The 16623-nt window shown below is 47.2% G+C and overlaps 1 protein-coding gene across 1 annotated transcript; it reads right to left on the bottom strand.

Moving 5' to 3' along the window:
• Positions 1 to 4108: 4108 nt before the first annotated feature.
• LOC113409642 (forkhead box protein F1-like) lies at positions 4109 to 8533 on the bottom strand. Its single transcript, XM_026663787.1, has 2 exons — positions 7482 to 8533; positions 4109 to 4328 (listed from the first exon to the last, which is right to left on the bottom strand). Exons 1-2 carry the CDS (start codon positions 8521 to 8523, stop codon positions 4168 to 4170), a joined length of 1203 nt encoding a protein of 400 aa, XP_026519572.1. The 5' UTR covers positions 8524 to 8533; the 3' UTR covers positions 4109 to 4167.
• Positions 8534 to 16623: the final 8090 nt, after the last annotated feature.

Raw genomic sequence — 16623 nt, forward strand, 5'->3', positions numbered from 1 at the left:
ATCCTCCACTGAGCCCTGGTGTTTAATATGAGCCATTAGTCGCGATTAAGATTGGTAAACTCGTGTTAGATTCAGCTAGATTCCTCCTCCCCCCAGCACAGCCGCACATGCAGCCCAGTTAGGGTGGATCTCAGACACTGGGCTGCTTTCTCCCTTCAACCAGATCCTTCAGGTGGCAGGCTCCGGCCCTGGTCCCCCGGGGGGAGGGTTGGCTTGAAAGACAACAGCTCCAGCTCCGAAGGGAACAGGCTCAGCCTGCCGCAGTGTCCCTGCCTATGGGAGGGATGGTGCAGTCAGAAAGGTCCCCAGCCGCAAGGCCAAGCGGATACGCTGGGAACGTGAAGGCTGGTGTGGGTCAAATTCCTTCCCACTGACCCTGCCCAGCATCGGGCGCCTCACAGCAAAGCCTTCCTTCGGGGGGGCCTTTGGAGAGTGGGTAGCAAGTTATTGTAGCAAAATCTTTCGAGAGCGTAAGATGATTGGCCCGATTCTCTGTATAATTGGATTTGATAACATCACTCTCAGCTAGATAGATCAGATCTAGCGACCTATGTGCGCTATACAGCGGTAGATAAGACCGGTTTCTTGCGGCATTGAGAAGCAAAACGCAAACCACTTTTATTTAGCTCCGAATTGTCCTGCAAACACCTACATTCCCTGGCTAAGGAGAGGAGAAAAGCGGCAGCACCGTTCCTTGCTAACGGCTAGCCGCCTTCTGCTTCAGCCCTCAGATGCCCGTCCGGTCCCACCCAGAGCTTTCCTGAAACTGAAAAATCTGGCCTCTTGCAGATAATTCTTTAGGTTGTTTTCGAAATCACGTAGCCAAGGCATGTGGGGCGCTTGGTGCTTTTAGCAAAGCTGATTCAAGAGGGGGAGGGGGTCTTTTAATTCTGTTAGTGTCTTAAAAAAAACAATCCATAAAATACCTGGTAATTTACAGTTTATAAAAATGCCTGAAAGTCTCACTAGCAGCAGGAGGAAAGAACAATGCAAACGTTAATGAGACGTCACAACGAGCCATGCACCCCAAAGCAGAGAGGAAAAGAACCAGGGAGGTGGGGATGCAAAGCAAACAGACTTTTGATAGCGCGGTTGCAACGCAGAAGATCTGTCCTTTTACTGCTGTTTAGTGTTTATTCCTTCGGGCAATAAACCTGCAATTTTCCTGAGTAGTGGCTGTTTTTGCTGTTTGTTTTGCTATTGCAAGGTTTGAGGGTAAGTTTTGTTTTGGCGGGGGGTGGTTATGGCGGAGAGGAGGGCTGCGTATTTTGTTTTTTAAGGCGTTTTCTCTGCCCATTGATCTGATTTTTCTCTTTATTTCTCCACTATTTCTTTTCGCATTTCATTCTATTATTTCTAATGCGGGGGAGGGGAGAGAAAGGGGGTTTATTTGGTCTTTACTCCGAAATAAAAGCCCCTTCAGGTCAAGTGAATGTCGCTTTATTGACTTCACCCCGAATTACCAAAAAGAGACAGAGTCCCTGGCTTTACCAGTCTGCCTTCTCTTTAGAGACAGCAGCTTGTGCCATCAATTGCGTTCGTCGAGTTTATCGGTAATTTCTATGTAACCGAGCCCCAAATAAATTACCCCCCACGTCCAAAATGTCAAGTTTGAAAAGAACCAGTTTCAGGAGCTGTGGATCGCAAGAGCGAATGAAGCTGCGGTGGGTCCAGTCCAGAGATCAGCCCAAAGAGGAAAAGAAGTGTCATCAAAGTAAAGCTAGTTAATTTCAAGTCATTCATTAAGGGCTTGATCCCAACCCCATTAAGTCAGTTGGCTGTGGATCTGGTCCTAAGCAAGAAAAACAGAACATTTGATTTAGGACACCGCTGTCCATGAAATATATCTGGCTATTTCGCTCCTCCATTAGCTTCAGCTAATCCCAACATACGTTTTAAAAAAACACCATATTAGTTCCTTATAATAGGAAAAGCAGACTGCAGTGTTGGCAGATAAAAATCCCACTGTATAACGGGTAGGAAGAAAAGAGAAAGGAAGACTTGAATTATATTTATCTTCATCAGCACGAAATTCCTTCGACCTCCAAAAAAACTGTCAAAAATCATATTCTCCTTGCAAAAATCGCCTCCGGGTATTTTTAAAATTATTACTATTATTATTTTAAAGATTTCTTTAAAACAAGGGGATTGAATTTAGACTGGGATAAAGGATTTCTTGGAAGCAGAAGCCAAGAACAATAGCAGCTCCTTTCAAGTTTGCACTGAACTATGACATTGTTAAAAAAAAAGAAAGTGAAGATATTCAAGTAAATTATCCTGGACTGCAGGGATACGAGCTATGGCCGTTTGGAGAGGGGGAAGATCTCGTTGTAAATATAGGGTCCTATTATGCCTTCCTTGCTCACCCTACCATCCCATTGGCACTGCAAAGGGAGTTGGGGAACCAAATAATGCACAGTTGGGCCCTCTATGGGCTGATCCAAAGCCTAATGCTGCCAATGGAAAGATTCCCACAGACTTTGGATCGGGGGCCCTATGTCCCCCATAGAGGTGTCGCACACTCTTACCATGTATTACACCGCATGCTATTTTATTTGCTGTTCATACAATTGTGAAGACCATGTACAAATAACATACATGTTTTATTTTTGGTTCGGTTTTTTTTTTAAAGGACAAACACACAAAGGGGGCAAAAAATCATAATTACCATTTAATACAGTGCAGAAGAAAATTAAAATAGGTGTCACCGAACTGTACAAAGGCGGGACAAAAAAAGGGGGGGGACGGGAGGAGGAAATAATCCTTCATTATATATATATTTATATAAAACACGGGGCGGATTGTCTTTACAGGCAGAACAGACGTTTTAAAAAATGTACAATGGCTAGCTAAAAAAAAAATCTATATGGCAAATATTGCCAACAAAGTTACACCACTTTAATACTGATCAACTGAGGCTCCTGGTGTCTCGATTACTAGCAACAAAAAAAATGTAGAATAAATAACAGGATGAGCCTGGCTATTTTTTTTCTCAAAGTGCCTTATTCTCTCTGCATAGGGTCTGATCCTGCAGTCTGAGGCAGGCAAATAACTCCCTTTGGGAGATTTTACCTAATGCGGGGTTGCAGGCAAAAAAAATAAAAATAAAGTACGTCTCTAAAGCAGGGGCTAGAATGGAGACTAGGATAAAGCCAATGGGAGGGGGTTTGTCGTTTTGTTGCCCTTATTGAGACGCCAAACCCCCGCACTTCCTCGTGAGCCAATGTTTAGTCCTTAGTGTATAGCGCTGATTCACACATTCCCTAGCCCAACAGGGAGAGGGAGACCACAAAATATACTGCAGAATTTGGAGAATAGGCTACAAATGCACAATCACATGAAAAGAGGGTATGTGGAGTTCTTTTCTGCTCTCGGGGAAGTCAATAGCCCCACACCCATAGACTTGGATGGTGCAGGAAAGCCCCACACACACACCAGTAAAGAGCTGATAGGGAATAACACAGGCACATAGAGGAATTATTTTCCCTTTTCTTTTCTTTTCTTTTTTTAAGACAGTGAGGGATTGGAAGAACCCTTGGCCAGAAATCCCATCAGTGTTCTGAAGAAGATTCCAAGCAATTCCTTTAACCCTTCAGTTACACATCTCAACCAGACCATTTCCAAAAGATTTCCATTCTCCTTTTAAAGCTCATCGCGCCTAGAGTTCTGGTCCAAGCAAACCCTTCCCGATCGCTTTCATCCCATATTTTCCGGATGGGTTTTTTTTTCTTTCTTTTCTTTTTTTTTTAACACTCACGTTTTTTTTTAAAAAAAAATACAATTTTGGATTTTTTTCCCACCCCATCAATAAAAAATAAGAGCTCGTATTAGCAATGAAACAGACACGTGATTCTTGGAAACTTAGTCAGCTCACAGCCCCCGAGCGATGCTACACACGAAGGAAAGAGACAGCACCCCGTGTTCACTTTACCCTTTCCAAAAAGGCACGTGCATCCCTGCTTCTTTAGCTTAGTGTTAATTCATTTCAAAATGTTCCCAAACGCCAGGCTTCTGCGGATGGCTTATATACCTCCAGAGTAAAATCAGTCTAGTTATTTGGATGTCCCTTTAGCACAGAGGGTCTTTTGGGAGGTCCTTTCCACATAGAAAGTTTCCTTTGTGTCGTGATTGGGGGGGGTCCCCAAAAGTTGGCTTATTTGCCTGTTATCACATAACACACGGCTTGATGTCTTGGTATGTCACTTGCTGATGATAGTAAGATCCACTCCCTGCTGAATGCATCGAGGAAGAGGCCATCGCGTTGAAAGAGAAGACGAATTCTTTCCTGTCGCACATGCTTGGAGACTGGGAATGATACCGAGGGATTCCTGGAAGAAATCGGGGATCAGAATTAAAATGACGCTTTAGCAAGTGGCTAGATCAGTAATCCTATAGAGAGGCCTAAATCAAATGAAGACGCTTGGGGGTTCCCTACCATCACCCCGTGCTGGCTGGGGGGCATTTGGGAGGAGGGTTTTCACTGCACTGAAGGGAACACGCCAGTTCTGCTTTATCATCCCAGGGGTTTTTGTTGCGCACAAACAGGTGCTGTCATGGCAGTCCTTACTCAGAGGAAATTCCCATTGACTTTAATGGGAGTTTTGCCCGAATGCGAATTGCAGGATGGGGCGGTATATTTCCTGGCTGGCTAAGGAAGCAGAAGCATTTCGAAGATGTGTGTTTACATTCTGCGTCCTTGATGTACAGATTGAGGGCCTGATGCTCCTTCCGTGGGAGTCAACGGGGGAGGGAAAGGCCCCTTGATTTCCAGTGGGACCTACCGGGCTTTGACTGCTTACCCCTCCCTCGCCCCCTACCCCTGAGCTCTGACAACGAAAAGAAGAAGAGTTAGCAAACGTGGGGGTCAAATGGAAGGAGCCCAGAGAGCCTGGGGTTTTAAAGCAGAACTCCCATCGAAATCAAAGTGAAACCTCCAAGAGATTTCCCCCAGTGACACCCAAAGCAAAGCTATGCTATATTAAAGCAAGCCACGGCAGTGGGAACAAGGATAATACTACTAGTAAGCGCAAGGGTGCCGAGAGCCTTCCGAATTATTCATGGTTTCCAGCACAAAATCAATCAACTCTGAAACGTTTCCTTCTATCTAACCGATCTTTGTAAACCAAACCCAAGTGCTCCCATGTTGGTGCCATTGTTACACGCTTGGTGTTTAAAATCTTGTATTAAAAACCCCGTAGCGTGTCTCTCCGATTTGGAATAAATGATCGTTTGCAGTTAATTTCGAATAATTAATCCGGACTAGTCCCATAGAATTTTGCAGCTAATCTGAAATGATTCATCCGGTCTATTCCAATTATATTTTCGCAGTTGATCTAAAATTATTAATTTGGATTACTCCAGGCTCTGCAGTTTAGTTCCCTTAACAGTATGTTTACATGAGGGGCTGAGCGTTCCACCTGCCATTGGATAGGTGGGAAAAGAGATCTGCCGAGGGCGACACCGCAGTGTTCACTCTTGCTGTTCCATGGCCGCTATTCCGGTTCACCCTTATTTTATGGGACTCCGTTTACACGCCAGACTGTACGTTTCTCCAGCAGGCCCGCATTTCAAAGCCCAGATGGGCCCCCCCAGGAGATGTGTTAAAAATACAGTTCCCCCAAATAGCACTCGATTAAAATGGCGAGAGAAATAGAGGGAAAGAGGCAGCGATTTTTTTAAAAGGCTGCTGAAGTTAATTGTCAGGTTTCAACACAAAAGTCAGGCCACGGAGAAACCCTGGGTTTAGCCCTATTGAAAAACAGCAACTCTGTGTGGCAGTTCTAAAACTTTCCTGCTTTGCGATCACTTCGTTTCTATTCTTACTGCGAGCCCTGCTACTCCAACAGAAAATATGATCGAGCGGGCCACTAATCCAGTTCATCGTGTCTACAGCGTCTCGATACAAGGACCCGATCGAACAGAATTGCCACTGAGGTCAGAGCTGATCCAGAGATCTGGATTCATTTTTGGTTCGACGCTTTTAGTGCCCGATCTAATCGATTAATTCAGATCGGGTGAAAATATATCGGAACATTTCCTCCTCTTCGGGTCCCACAGTCACCCCCGCTCCCTTCTCAATAGCACAGGGCCTAGGACGAAAGTGCACACGGGACACGAAAGCACCAACCTCCGCGCAGAAAAACATGCCTGGAAAAACAGCCCGGCGGAACTGGTTTCAACGCCATGCATGACATGGGTGAAATCCCGAAATCCTGGCCTCTGGACAACCCCCCCCCCGGCCTGCAATGGAGCCGGGATTTCACCCTAGGTCCCCTGCAATGGGATGGTGCAAACAGCGCAGCGTGGGACGGTCCCCACCGCAGGCAATGGGAATCCCCAGCAGAGCCGCTGGCTGCTGGGCCCGAGATAACCTCTTCCCGGAGCTTGCCGCTCCAGCCGGCCGCTGCCCTCCTAAACCCTCGCCTCGCCACTGGCGTGTTTCCTTGAAGCAAGCCCTGTCCGGGAGTGGCTCAGCCCCTGGCCACAACATCTCCTGGCTCCTAGAAACCGCACCCCCCCTCCCCAGGTGAAATCGCCCCTCGCGGGATATTTCCCTCCCTGCAAATAATAGCTGGTCTCCCCAGCACAAGGGGAGTAGGTGCGTTGGTTTAATTCACCCTGGCAAGGAAAAAAACCATGATCCCTGGCTGGGAAGAGTCTAACCTAAGGCGCGGGATACAGAACTCTAGATTACTTTACTTTGGGGTCATCTATCGGGACATCCTCCTGTCCCTAGCCAAATTCCCCCCTAAACTACTGCAGCGTTAGCTCTGTTTGCAAAATCGACGGCCTTTCACGGCTCTAATGTGAGTGCTTAGCTGTGGCTATAGCTCGTCAGCTCTACCGATCTGCTTTGCAGAGGTAGGAAGCGATCGTTAATGTACCAAGCCAGCAATTACTCTTGCTTGTTATATAGGCTGCGAAGAGACTGCAGAGAAATAACCCCAAATTGGAGGAATCCAATGTAAACCAGAGTGCCCCGAAAAAGGTGGGAGGAGTGATATCAGATTTGGGGCCTGAACTCCTCAATGGAATTTGAAATCAGAAAGATAGATAACTAAAATATCACACACACATACACACACACACTTGTATGTATCTGCCTATGTTTCACATTTAGACATGACAGATTGAAAATCTTTTCCTAAAGGACGCGGAAATGGTGTCACAAAACTTACACAACAGCCGTGGGAGAAAAGAGGCAGAGGCCGGGGCCCCACGCCTCTATATGCGTGTGTATGTGCTTAAGTGTGCGCGCGTGCATGTCCATCCATGTAAGTGTATGTGTGTGTGTGTGATGCCTGAGCATACAAACACTTGCAGGAAGTGTTCGTACGGTCACTTGCATGGATCTATTGCATGGCTGGCGTGAGATCACTTGCATGCATGTTGCGCCTACGTTGCATGCATGCTCTATGGCCTGCTCCTCAGCAGTGCACCTGGGAAGGCCCCGGGCACCGGCCCCCCACCTCCCCCGTTACCTTGCAGCTCTGCGGCGTTGTGGCTGTTCTGGTGCAGGTAGGACTGGTCCAGGGAGTGCGTGGAGAGGCCCGAGGAGAGCGGGTTGGCCGCGGGGTTGCAGGGGGACAAGGACTGCTGCTTGATGTAGGGCGCCCCGCTGTTCAAGGCGGCCGAGGCCGAAGGGGCCCAGGGCGAGGCCGAGCTGGAGTAGACCGAGTGGGGCTCCATCACCCCGCCGCTGGCCAGCAGCGGGGAGGCCGGCACGGAGCTCTCGTGGTGCGGGTAGTCGCCCCCGGAGGAGCCGGTGCAGCTGCCCATGTAGGAGTGCCCGCCGTTGGCAGGCAGGTGGGGCACGGAGTGTCCCCCCAGGCCCATGCTGTCCACGTTGCTGGGCAAGTGCCCGTTCATCATGCCCAGGCCCCCATCCAGGCCCAGGCTGTTGGGGCCGCAGGAGAGGCCCCCGGCCGTGCCCTGGAAGCCGTAGCTCTCCGGGGAGAGGTGGTTGAAGCCCAGGCTGTTCATCATGCTGTACATGGGCTTGAGAGCTTGGCATTTCCTCCTGAAGCCGCGGGGCCTCCTGCGGAAGGAGCCTTCCTCGAACATGAACTCGCTGGCCGGGTCGATGGTCCAGTAGTGGCCCTTGCCCGGGCGGCCCAGCCCCTTGGGCAGCTTGATGAAGCACTCGTTGAGCGAGAGGTTGTGGCGCACGGAGTTCTTCCAGCCCTGGTAGGAGCCGCGGAAGAAGGGGAAGCGGCTCTGCAGGAACTGGTAGATCTCGCTCAGCGTCAGGCGCTTGGAGGGCGAGCTCTGGATGGCCATGACGATCAGGGCGATGTAGGAGTAAGGGGGCTTCTCCGGCCGCCGGATCCCGGCGTTGCTCTTCTTGGCTTTGCCGCCGCCGCCCGCGGGGGTGCTGCCGGCGGCGGAGGAGGCGGACTCCATGGCCGAGCCCGGCTGCTGCTGCTGCTGCTTCTCCAGCGCGGAGGACATGAGGCTGCAGCCGCCGTGCGCCGCGGGAGGAGGGGGCTGAGAGGACGGAGCCTGTTGTACCTCTGCAGTCATCGACAGCGGCGTCCCCAAACCAGCTCCGGCCCCCCTCTGCTCGGCCCTCCTCCCCCCCTGCCCCGGCCGCGCTGCTGGGGGGTGTTATTTGCCCCCCCCTCTCTCTAGGTGCAGGGGGTCTTTCCACCAGGAGCCTGCACCCCCTTTGAATAAACAAACGCCAGTGACCCCTCCACCCTGCCCCTAAATCCGAGCCCCGCGGCAAGGCTGAGCCAGAGGCGAAGGGACGGGGCCGCTGTCCGGGCTCGGGTGCGGAGCAGAGAAGCCCCCTGGAATTGGTTTTTTTTTTTTTTTTTTCTCCCTACGTTGTTTTGCAAGAGGCTGGTCTCCCCCAACGCCGCCTCCTGGCTCTCAGCTCGGCTGCTGCTGCTGGGAGTTGCTTTTCATCTCAGTCGGGCTGGTTCTGCCCCCAGCCGAGCCGATCGCCTTTAACTTTATCTCGTGTCAGCGGCGTCTGTCGGATCTTGACAGTCAGACGTAAGAAGCAAGAGGAGTTCCCCGCCCCAACCAACTCCCCCACCTCCCCTTTTCTCCCCCCACCCCTTCGCTCAAGCTCAGCTCTGGTGGGCACTTAAAGGGACCTTTACACTCCGGCCAACTGCTTTGCAACTGACTCACAGGCGGCTCCTTCTCGTATTGGGCGTCAATCCCTTTTCAATATGCCCCCCCCCCCCGAGGCGGTCTGTGGGGGTGATTTGGGAGAGGGGGGGCCGGGAGAGAGGGCGTTTTATTGTCTTTATTTTGCCTCGCAGGTCGCAACATTTTTAAGTCACTAACATTTTCCCCTGGACTTCTCTGATTGTCAGCCCCATCTTTCCAAAGCCCAGTTGAGGACGGTGAAGGCAAAGTTGCTCTGAACGAGGCAGTTTTCTGAGCTCTTACCGTCTCTATTCTTAAATCATAACAGAGATCGCAAGGGAGCGGGGCCGGGGGGGGGAGGAAGAGTCAACGCGCCTGCAGGATTTAAAAGAGACAAAAATCCAAGTAGCAGCAGGTTTAAGTCCCCGGGCGACTCGCGTATAGCCCGAGAAAAACAGCTGTTTGCTGGCTCTGAAAGCCACGAGGGCTGTTTGTCCACAACTATGAAAAAAGGGGAAATGCGGCTCGCCCTAGAGTGCGAATCTAATTTGAAATGTAGCAGGAGTGAAGCTCGCCCACTTAAAAAACCCAGTTTCTTATTTCTTTTGAAGATAGACAGGAACATGGGCAGGATGTTTATACAGCGAAATGTAAACATCTTCTCAGGGGTTCTTTAATAAAAAGAAATCAGAAAGAAAAGTCCCTGGTAGTTCGCATAGAGCCCCTTGCTGCGCCATATAAAATAGCGCCCGTCGCCTGATTTGCGGCCGGGTTAGACTTTTGTTGTTGTTTGTTGTTGTTGTTGTGATACAAATATGTGTTGATTTTTTTCAGCTATGCCCAGACTTTGATCCTCAGAAGTAATGGCTCTCTCTCGCTCTCTCTCTCTCTCTCTCACACACACACACACCACATGGGGGGGGGGGGCGGGGAGGAAAAGGAGGGCAAAGCCTTCCTCAGACCCCCACCCCCAAAAAGTCTGGCCATCTTTTCATCAGTAAAGCTGTCACTCCCTAATCAAGGTAAGTCACTTTAAACTTTTGTCGCCTTCTTACCAGGCGCGCGTGGTAACTTTTGCACAATTAAGCCGTGAGAGGGGCTTGTGCGGAGGGCCCGGGGGGGGGGTTGGCTTTCACAGTTCATCGCTAGAAACTGAGCAGATGTGCTGGCTGTTGCCGTTTTCTTTCTTGTCAAGATGGGGGCGGGGGGGGGGGGAAAGGCCAGATAGTACGAAAAAAATCCAATTGAGCTTGTGCTGCTGCTGCCCGTTCTCGGCTCTGCAAAGTATCTTAACCGAGTGAAAGGCTGAAACCCCCCTCCGCCTTCTCTCCTTCCTCCTTTAATTCCCCCTTCTGCCCAGATTCGCTTTTAAGGGTTTTATGATAATTTAATACCTTTTAAAAGAAAGATAGATACTGATCGGGTTTCCAAAATCCCTGTTAACGTTATTTGCAGCCAGTCGTTACTAGCCTCTAGGGCGCCTGACACATCTGTGATACCACCAACAGGGATTTCACATCAGGATTTTTTTTTCTTCTTCTTTTCCCCTTGCAACACTCAGAAGCAATCTCCAGCGTTTGCAGGGGGGAGCAGAACGTGTGTTTCCACGGGAAACTAGCGCATTTCGGGACTTTTGCAGCTCAGTTCAGATCTGTCAGTGTGCCTCGGTATAGAGTTGTGTGTAACTGGCCCTTAAGCATGCTAACAATACAGAAAAGTGAAGCATCGATGTCACGTATCCACTGCAGAGAATGATTTTCTGGTTGGTATTTCACAGCCGGTCAAATGGCCTAAACTGCGAGCGAGAAAGAAAGCTCTCTAGTAAATAGCCTGGATTCAGGGCCTGGGTTGCAGGATAATCCACATATAACTGCAGTGTGTCAGGGGGCTCTCAGTTTCTATATGGCCTTCTCCCCACTCCCCCGGCTATAGAAATACGGTGAAATGTTCCCATAAATTGATATTATACTGAGGAGGGACCATCCCCCAGCGCAGAAAATCCCGTCCCACATCTCCATCTCAAAGCCGGAAGACACATGGTTTAAAATACCATTCTATGCCAGAAAAAGCATAGAGCAAACGGGGATAACAAATAGTGAGTGTATCGTGTGTTGTTGCTTCATTTAAAAAAAATCAGACATTTCCCCAGCTCTTCTTTAGTAAGTGAGCATATGCTTTCTCTGTTTACAGATCCCAAATTTATAATGCAAAATAACCTTCTTAAATCAGCCTTTAATTTTCTTGTGAGCATGTCTAACCTATTTTTCTCCATTGCAGCTATTATGTTATAGCTCAAATTATTATTTGTCTTGATTTCTTTAAAATATGAAATCGCATTGTAGATACTTTCCTCCCTCTCCCTCCCTCCCTCCTCCCACTTTGCTTGAAAGAAATATAAAGAATGAATTTGGAAATTAAACAATTCAGAACCCAGATTATATATGTCAATTCCAGAATTCTAAACAAGGGATGCAAGGTATTAAGATCTTTTGCAATTGTTTCTGGGGTGCCGATAAGGACAGATTAAAAATAAAATTCTGGCTTTACAGCTTGCATTGCAGTTCAAGTTAAAATGTTGGTAGTAATTTACATGAGGAAGTATCTCCACTATTGTATCAGGAAAAAAAAAACAACAATCATCAGCTGAAGCAAACATGACGCTTGTTTCAGTGGTCTTAACGAAACAATTTTCTAAAAAATAAAACAATCTTTTGCTTAATTGTTTTCTTTGTTTCCCCCAGTGACTTTTGGGAGTGTGAAGATTTTTTTCCGACGTATTTATCTGGTAAACTTAAAAAAAACCCATATAATCTACTCCGTATTTCATAGGCCTAGCTGTGGGAAAGGAAGAAATATTACATCGTTTTATGTAGTAAACTAACCCGTGTATTTAGTAAATAACAGATTTTGGGAATAAAGGCCAAGACATGATTTATTGTATATAGCACAAGGATTTTATTTTACAATAAATTAACCCTCAGTGTCACTCTTATTATAGACTGAGAGGACCATGTTGTTAGGTAACTTGTTATCTTCAGTGGTTTGTTGGTTATAAAACGTCAAAATTATTCAAAATATGGTCAAGACCGGATTCTTAAAGGGCAAATAGGATATGTCTTAAATTCCTGCTCTAGAAAAATGTCAGGCTGGTGATTCATGTAGATAGATATTTCCCTGTATAAAACAAACAAAATAAAATATAAGATCCCCCCTCCTCATCTGTGGCCCCGTCAGCAAAATAAACTAGATGGGGAACATATAATTTGGAGCAATTATTGTCTTTTTAAAATATGTTGCTACTTTGATGCAGATTTCACATCAGACGGTTGGGCTAAAAATCAGCCCAGTGGGCCTGCAATGTTTCCTTTTTTTTAAAAAATAACCCTCTGTTTTCAAATTAATTTCCAAAAGATATTTTTTTCTCCTTTTTTTTTTAAATCTGCAGTGCTTTGTGTAAAAATAGACAAATCTGAGCTTTCTTCCTTTTCCTGCACTGAAGGTATTTTTACTAGCTAATTGCTTAAGTGAACTAGACTCTGCAACAAGCCAGCCTGTAATCCGAGTATGGAAATGTATATAGGTAGTATTGTTGTAAGAAGACTGTGCAGTTGGGTGCTGCTTTGCTAAGAGGCCCATGTGTTTATCCGAGCGCAGACCACCCATGGAGAGGGCAGAGGCACGCGTGCGCCCCCCTCTCCACTGCCCCTGCTTTTCATTAACACCAGGGACTTCAGTTGGAGAAGCCCGCCCCCCTACTTCGCTTTCTGGAGGCGATCGCCCAAACTCCGTGCTTTAGCCCAGTGCAAACTGATGCCTAAACGTTTACATAAGGTAGGCGGGGAGGGAGCGATGGGGGCTGATTCAACCAGCGGGTTACAGACGGAGGGAGGAGGGCATTTTGTTAACTTGTAAATATTCCAGCCTAAAAGGTGTTGACAGGAGGGGGCACTATTTGGGGGGGGGCGTTTCGGGCAGCTCCTTGGCATCTCCTCTCTATAATAAGCTGTCCAGAAGAGGCTCCTCCAGGGAGAAAAGCCCGGGAGACGCTTGCTTCCCATCCCACCTTTAAGAGCCCAACTGCACGTGTGCAAAGCAGATTAACCAGCGAAGGTCTGGGCAAGGCTGGGGGGGAATGCAGAGCCGCAGGGCAGTTCTAGCATCCGCGGTCTGTTGCTATTATTAACGTTCGGACCCGGCGCAGTTTTGGGTCTCACGCACCATCCGCGTTGTAGCTTCTCCGGGTAGGGGAAAAAAACAAACCAACAACAAAAAACCACCATCGCTAAAAGCACCGTAAGTGAGTTCATGCAGGAAATATGTGGCGGAAAAGACAAGCTTTCCCGGAGCGCCGCTGATTTCCCTGGAGACCAGCAAGGCAAGAGAGCCAGCTTTAGCAACCCAGTCTTGGCCACAAGAGGTTAAAGGCAGAGGGTAGCAGGCTATTGGGCGGAACAGGATTCAGATGCAGGTCCATGCCAGGAGAGTGCAGCCAGGATATAACTAGCCACACAATGCAGCATCCCTGCACCCAGGCATACCTAAGCCATTCCCTGGTCCATTTCTGCTTGTGGAAAGTCACCCCCAAATCAGGGCCTACTTTCATCCCTCCCATAACTCTTATTGGTTTCAAATCAGCCCTGATCGGAATCTCTGACTCCATAATTGATCTTTTTATTCATTCATCTAGAATGTGTGTTTCCTATCACACAACATATACCTATGCATATATAGGTCTACACACACGGGTGTAGAAGAACAGGAGTACTTGTGGCACCTTAGAGACTAACAAATTTATTAGAGCATAAGCTTTCGTGGGCTACAACCCACTTCTTCGGATGCAACATACATGTATACGGGTGTATACATCTGCGCCCTGACAGTATTTGGTCCTGCCATGCGGGCAGGGGACTGGACTCGATGACCTCTCGAGGTCCCTTCCAGTCCTAGAATCTATGAATCTATATGTTATGAATGTATAAATACGGTTTTCATGAACAAAAATAGACGGCCTCAGTAGGATATTATCCTATATCTACACACACATCAGTGGGATCTCACAAGCGTAGGTTCCGAGTTGGGACTGAGTGAAATCCATAGGGGTTTAGGGGAGCGTGAAGCTGGACTCCGAGTTTTGAGGCGACTTTGCACAAATTACCGCTGCTCAATTGTCGAATCCAGCTGCTGTTGGGTCTATTGGAGCATAAATGCAGCACTTAAGGCCTCCTGGCAGCTGTATGCTAGGAAGAAGTTCAAGCCTTGGTCAGAAAAAAGGATTGTGCTTTTTAGCTGCCTGGTCCCGAGGTTGCCCCCAAAGCACACAGTTTCCATGACGTTCTTCAATGAAATATTTGACAACATCACAGCGCAGGAATTTACAGCCCTCTTTAGCGCAAGATTTTTGGGGAGTTTGCTGGCAGGAACAGTCCCTCAAACAGAAACCAGTTCCAGAGATATTAACCTTCAAACGTTACTATTTAGCTCCAAGACACAATCGCTTCCCACAGAGCAGATCTTTAAAATGTCTCCGTGTATTTATATCTTCGCTTACGGGTGGGTAACTAGAATGCTTTCCTTTGAGCCTTTTCTCGCTGGCTGGAACTCAGATTTGCGTAGCCTACCACGGCATAAATAGAGAGGGGAGGGAGAGAGAGAGAGATTCAGAAGGCGAACTCCGCAGCCTGCCAAGATGTTACTGAATTGCTAAGCTGCGAAGTGGCTAAGGTTGCTTCGCTATATATGGGCCAAAAAAAAAAAAAAAAAAAAAAAACAAAAAATTTCAAAAACCCGAACCCAACCCCGCACCCAACGGGAAATCTTAGCCCCACTGAAGTAAAGGACAGCAGCAGGATTTCACCTTTAGGTGACATTCTCCCAGGCAATTCTGCCCTCGCTGAAATTCAGTGCGGTCGGGATCGGGCCCTGCCTTGAGACAGAAGCTGTTGCTTTCTGATAAAACGTGTTAGTCTCCTCTAGCCTCCATACACTGTACTTTCGGTAGATCTGGCCTAACCATCGTTAGATTCAAAAGAAGCTTTGTCCAGCACTCCCAGACTGGGGCAGTAGCCTCTGATTCTGGAGTGAAAGGGGCTTTATCGCTTCGATGCCTTTGCGGGTGTATCAGGTAGTTGGATGCAAGAGAAAACAAAGAAGAGCTGTAAATACTCTTATACAGAAAAGGAGATTAGACTGAACCCAAACGTCTGATTCCTGCGACAGTCGTGGACAGGGTATTCTTATGGTCAGGTATTTGGAGGAAAGCTATTTTAGGTCGGATCTTGCAATCCTTTCTCAGGCAAAGTTCCCAGTGAGCCTGCAGAATCGGGTCTGTCTTGACTCTTGTCTGTTATCTCACCAGTCCCCAGCTTGTTTTGTTTGATAACCCTCCCTTCCCGCGATCATTTTCTGCTCAGGCTGGGCTTTCCTTTCGTTAAACCAGAGAGCAGGATCTTGCCTGTTTCACCTCTTGCAAGGTGACGCCGCTCTGGGCCATGTCAGCAAATCCGCTATGGAACCAACCCAAGAATCCCTTCAATACATTCATTATTTCCTAGGATTTTTGACGCTATTTTCAGAATAAGCTGCTGCATGAAAAGTGCAGTATTATTTAAAGAGAGAGGAATACGTTGACAAAAAAATAGGGTTAAAGTATCCTTTGGGAAAAAATAAATATGTATATAGATCAACGTAGCACACCAATAAGCTTATTTCTAAGGCAAGACGCGTTTCTAACCCCAACGAGTGTTATTAACCATACAATAGTCTTGCTCTGAGTAACTTGTTGTCCAGGAGAAATGTTTAGGTACCACGAATGTTTCAGATAAGTAATCTCTTTTACTTTCCTATGTGCGCCGAAGGAAAATAATTCTTAAGGAACTAAACTGGTTTGCTGAATGAAGATAAAACAGCAACAGAGTCGTTAGAAGGACAATTATTCTTGTAGCATGAACAACTTTAATCCTTTGAGAACAAGGTTTTATAAACTGTATCTTCCCGCCCCCGAATTGTGCTTGAATTTATTTTCAATTTTTGCCTTTATAATCAAAATGCATTTGAAATGCCCTATCCAAATTTCAGGTGGTTGGAATGGCGCAAAAGTAAAAGACAACATGCATCAAAGACAGAGGATTTTGATTTTATGTGACTTGGGAAAATAGCTGTATTTGTTGTTTGTGGACAAGGGAAATAGTTTTAATTGTTGTGATGTTGCAAGAAACTTTTGTTTCCCCCTTTGCAAAGCTTACAGCATTTTGTGGTTTAAAAAGTCCTGCTCTATAGTTAGAGTTTGGGACCGAAAAGAAAATACTGTTTTATATTTATTCACAGTTAAGCGAAGGGAGGAAAAGCTTTTCTAATATGCAGAGTGAAAAGAATTAATACAGTATATTTCCATTCTATATAAGGGACAAGTGAGCGTATTGATTTTTCTACTAAATAAATAGCACAATGGGATGCAAAAAATATAAAATAACCAAATAGGTTACAGAAGTTAATTTACATGTACTCTAATTGCTCTCTTTGACA

This window comes from Terrapene carolina, unplaced genomic scaffold (assembly GCF_002925995.2).
Source record: "Terrapene carolina triunguis isolate 2854851 unplaced genomic scaffold, T_m_triunguis-2.0 Scaffold33911, whole genome shotgun sequence".
NCBI lineage: Eukaryota > Metazoa > Chordata > Testudines > Emydidae > Terrapene > Terrapene triunguis.

Coding starts and splice junctions, on each gene's coding strand:
- LOC113409642 (XM_026663787.1), bottom strand. CDS start 8,523: ATGACTGCAGAGGTACAACAGGCTCCGTCCTCTCAGCCCCCTCCTCCC. Junction 4,329..7,481: donor CAACGCCGCAGAGCTGCAAG/GTAACGGGGGAG, acceptor GATTTCTTCCAG/GAATCCCTCGGTATCATTCC.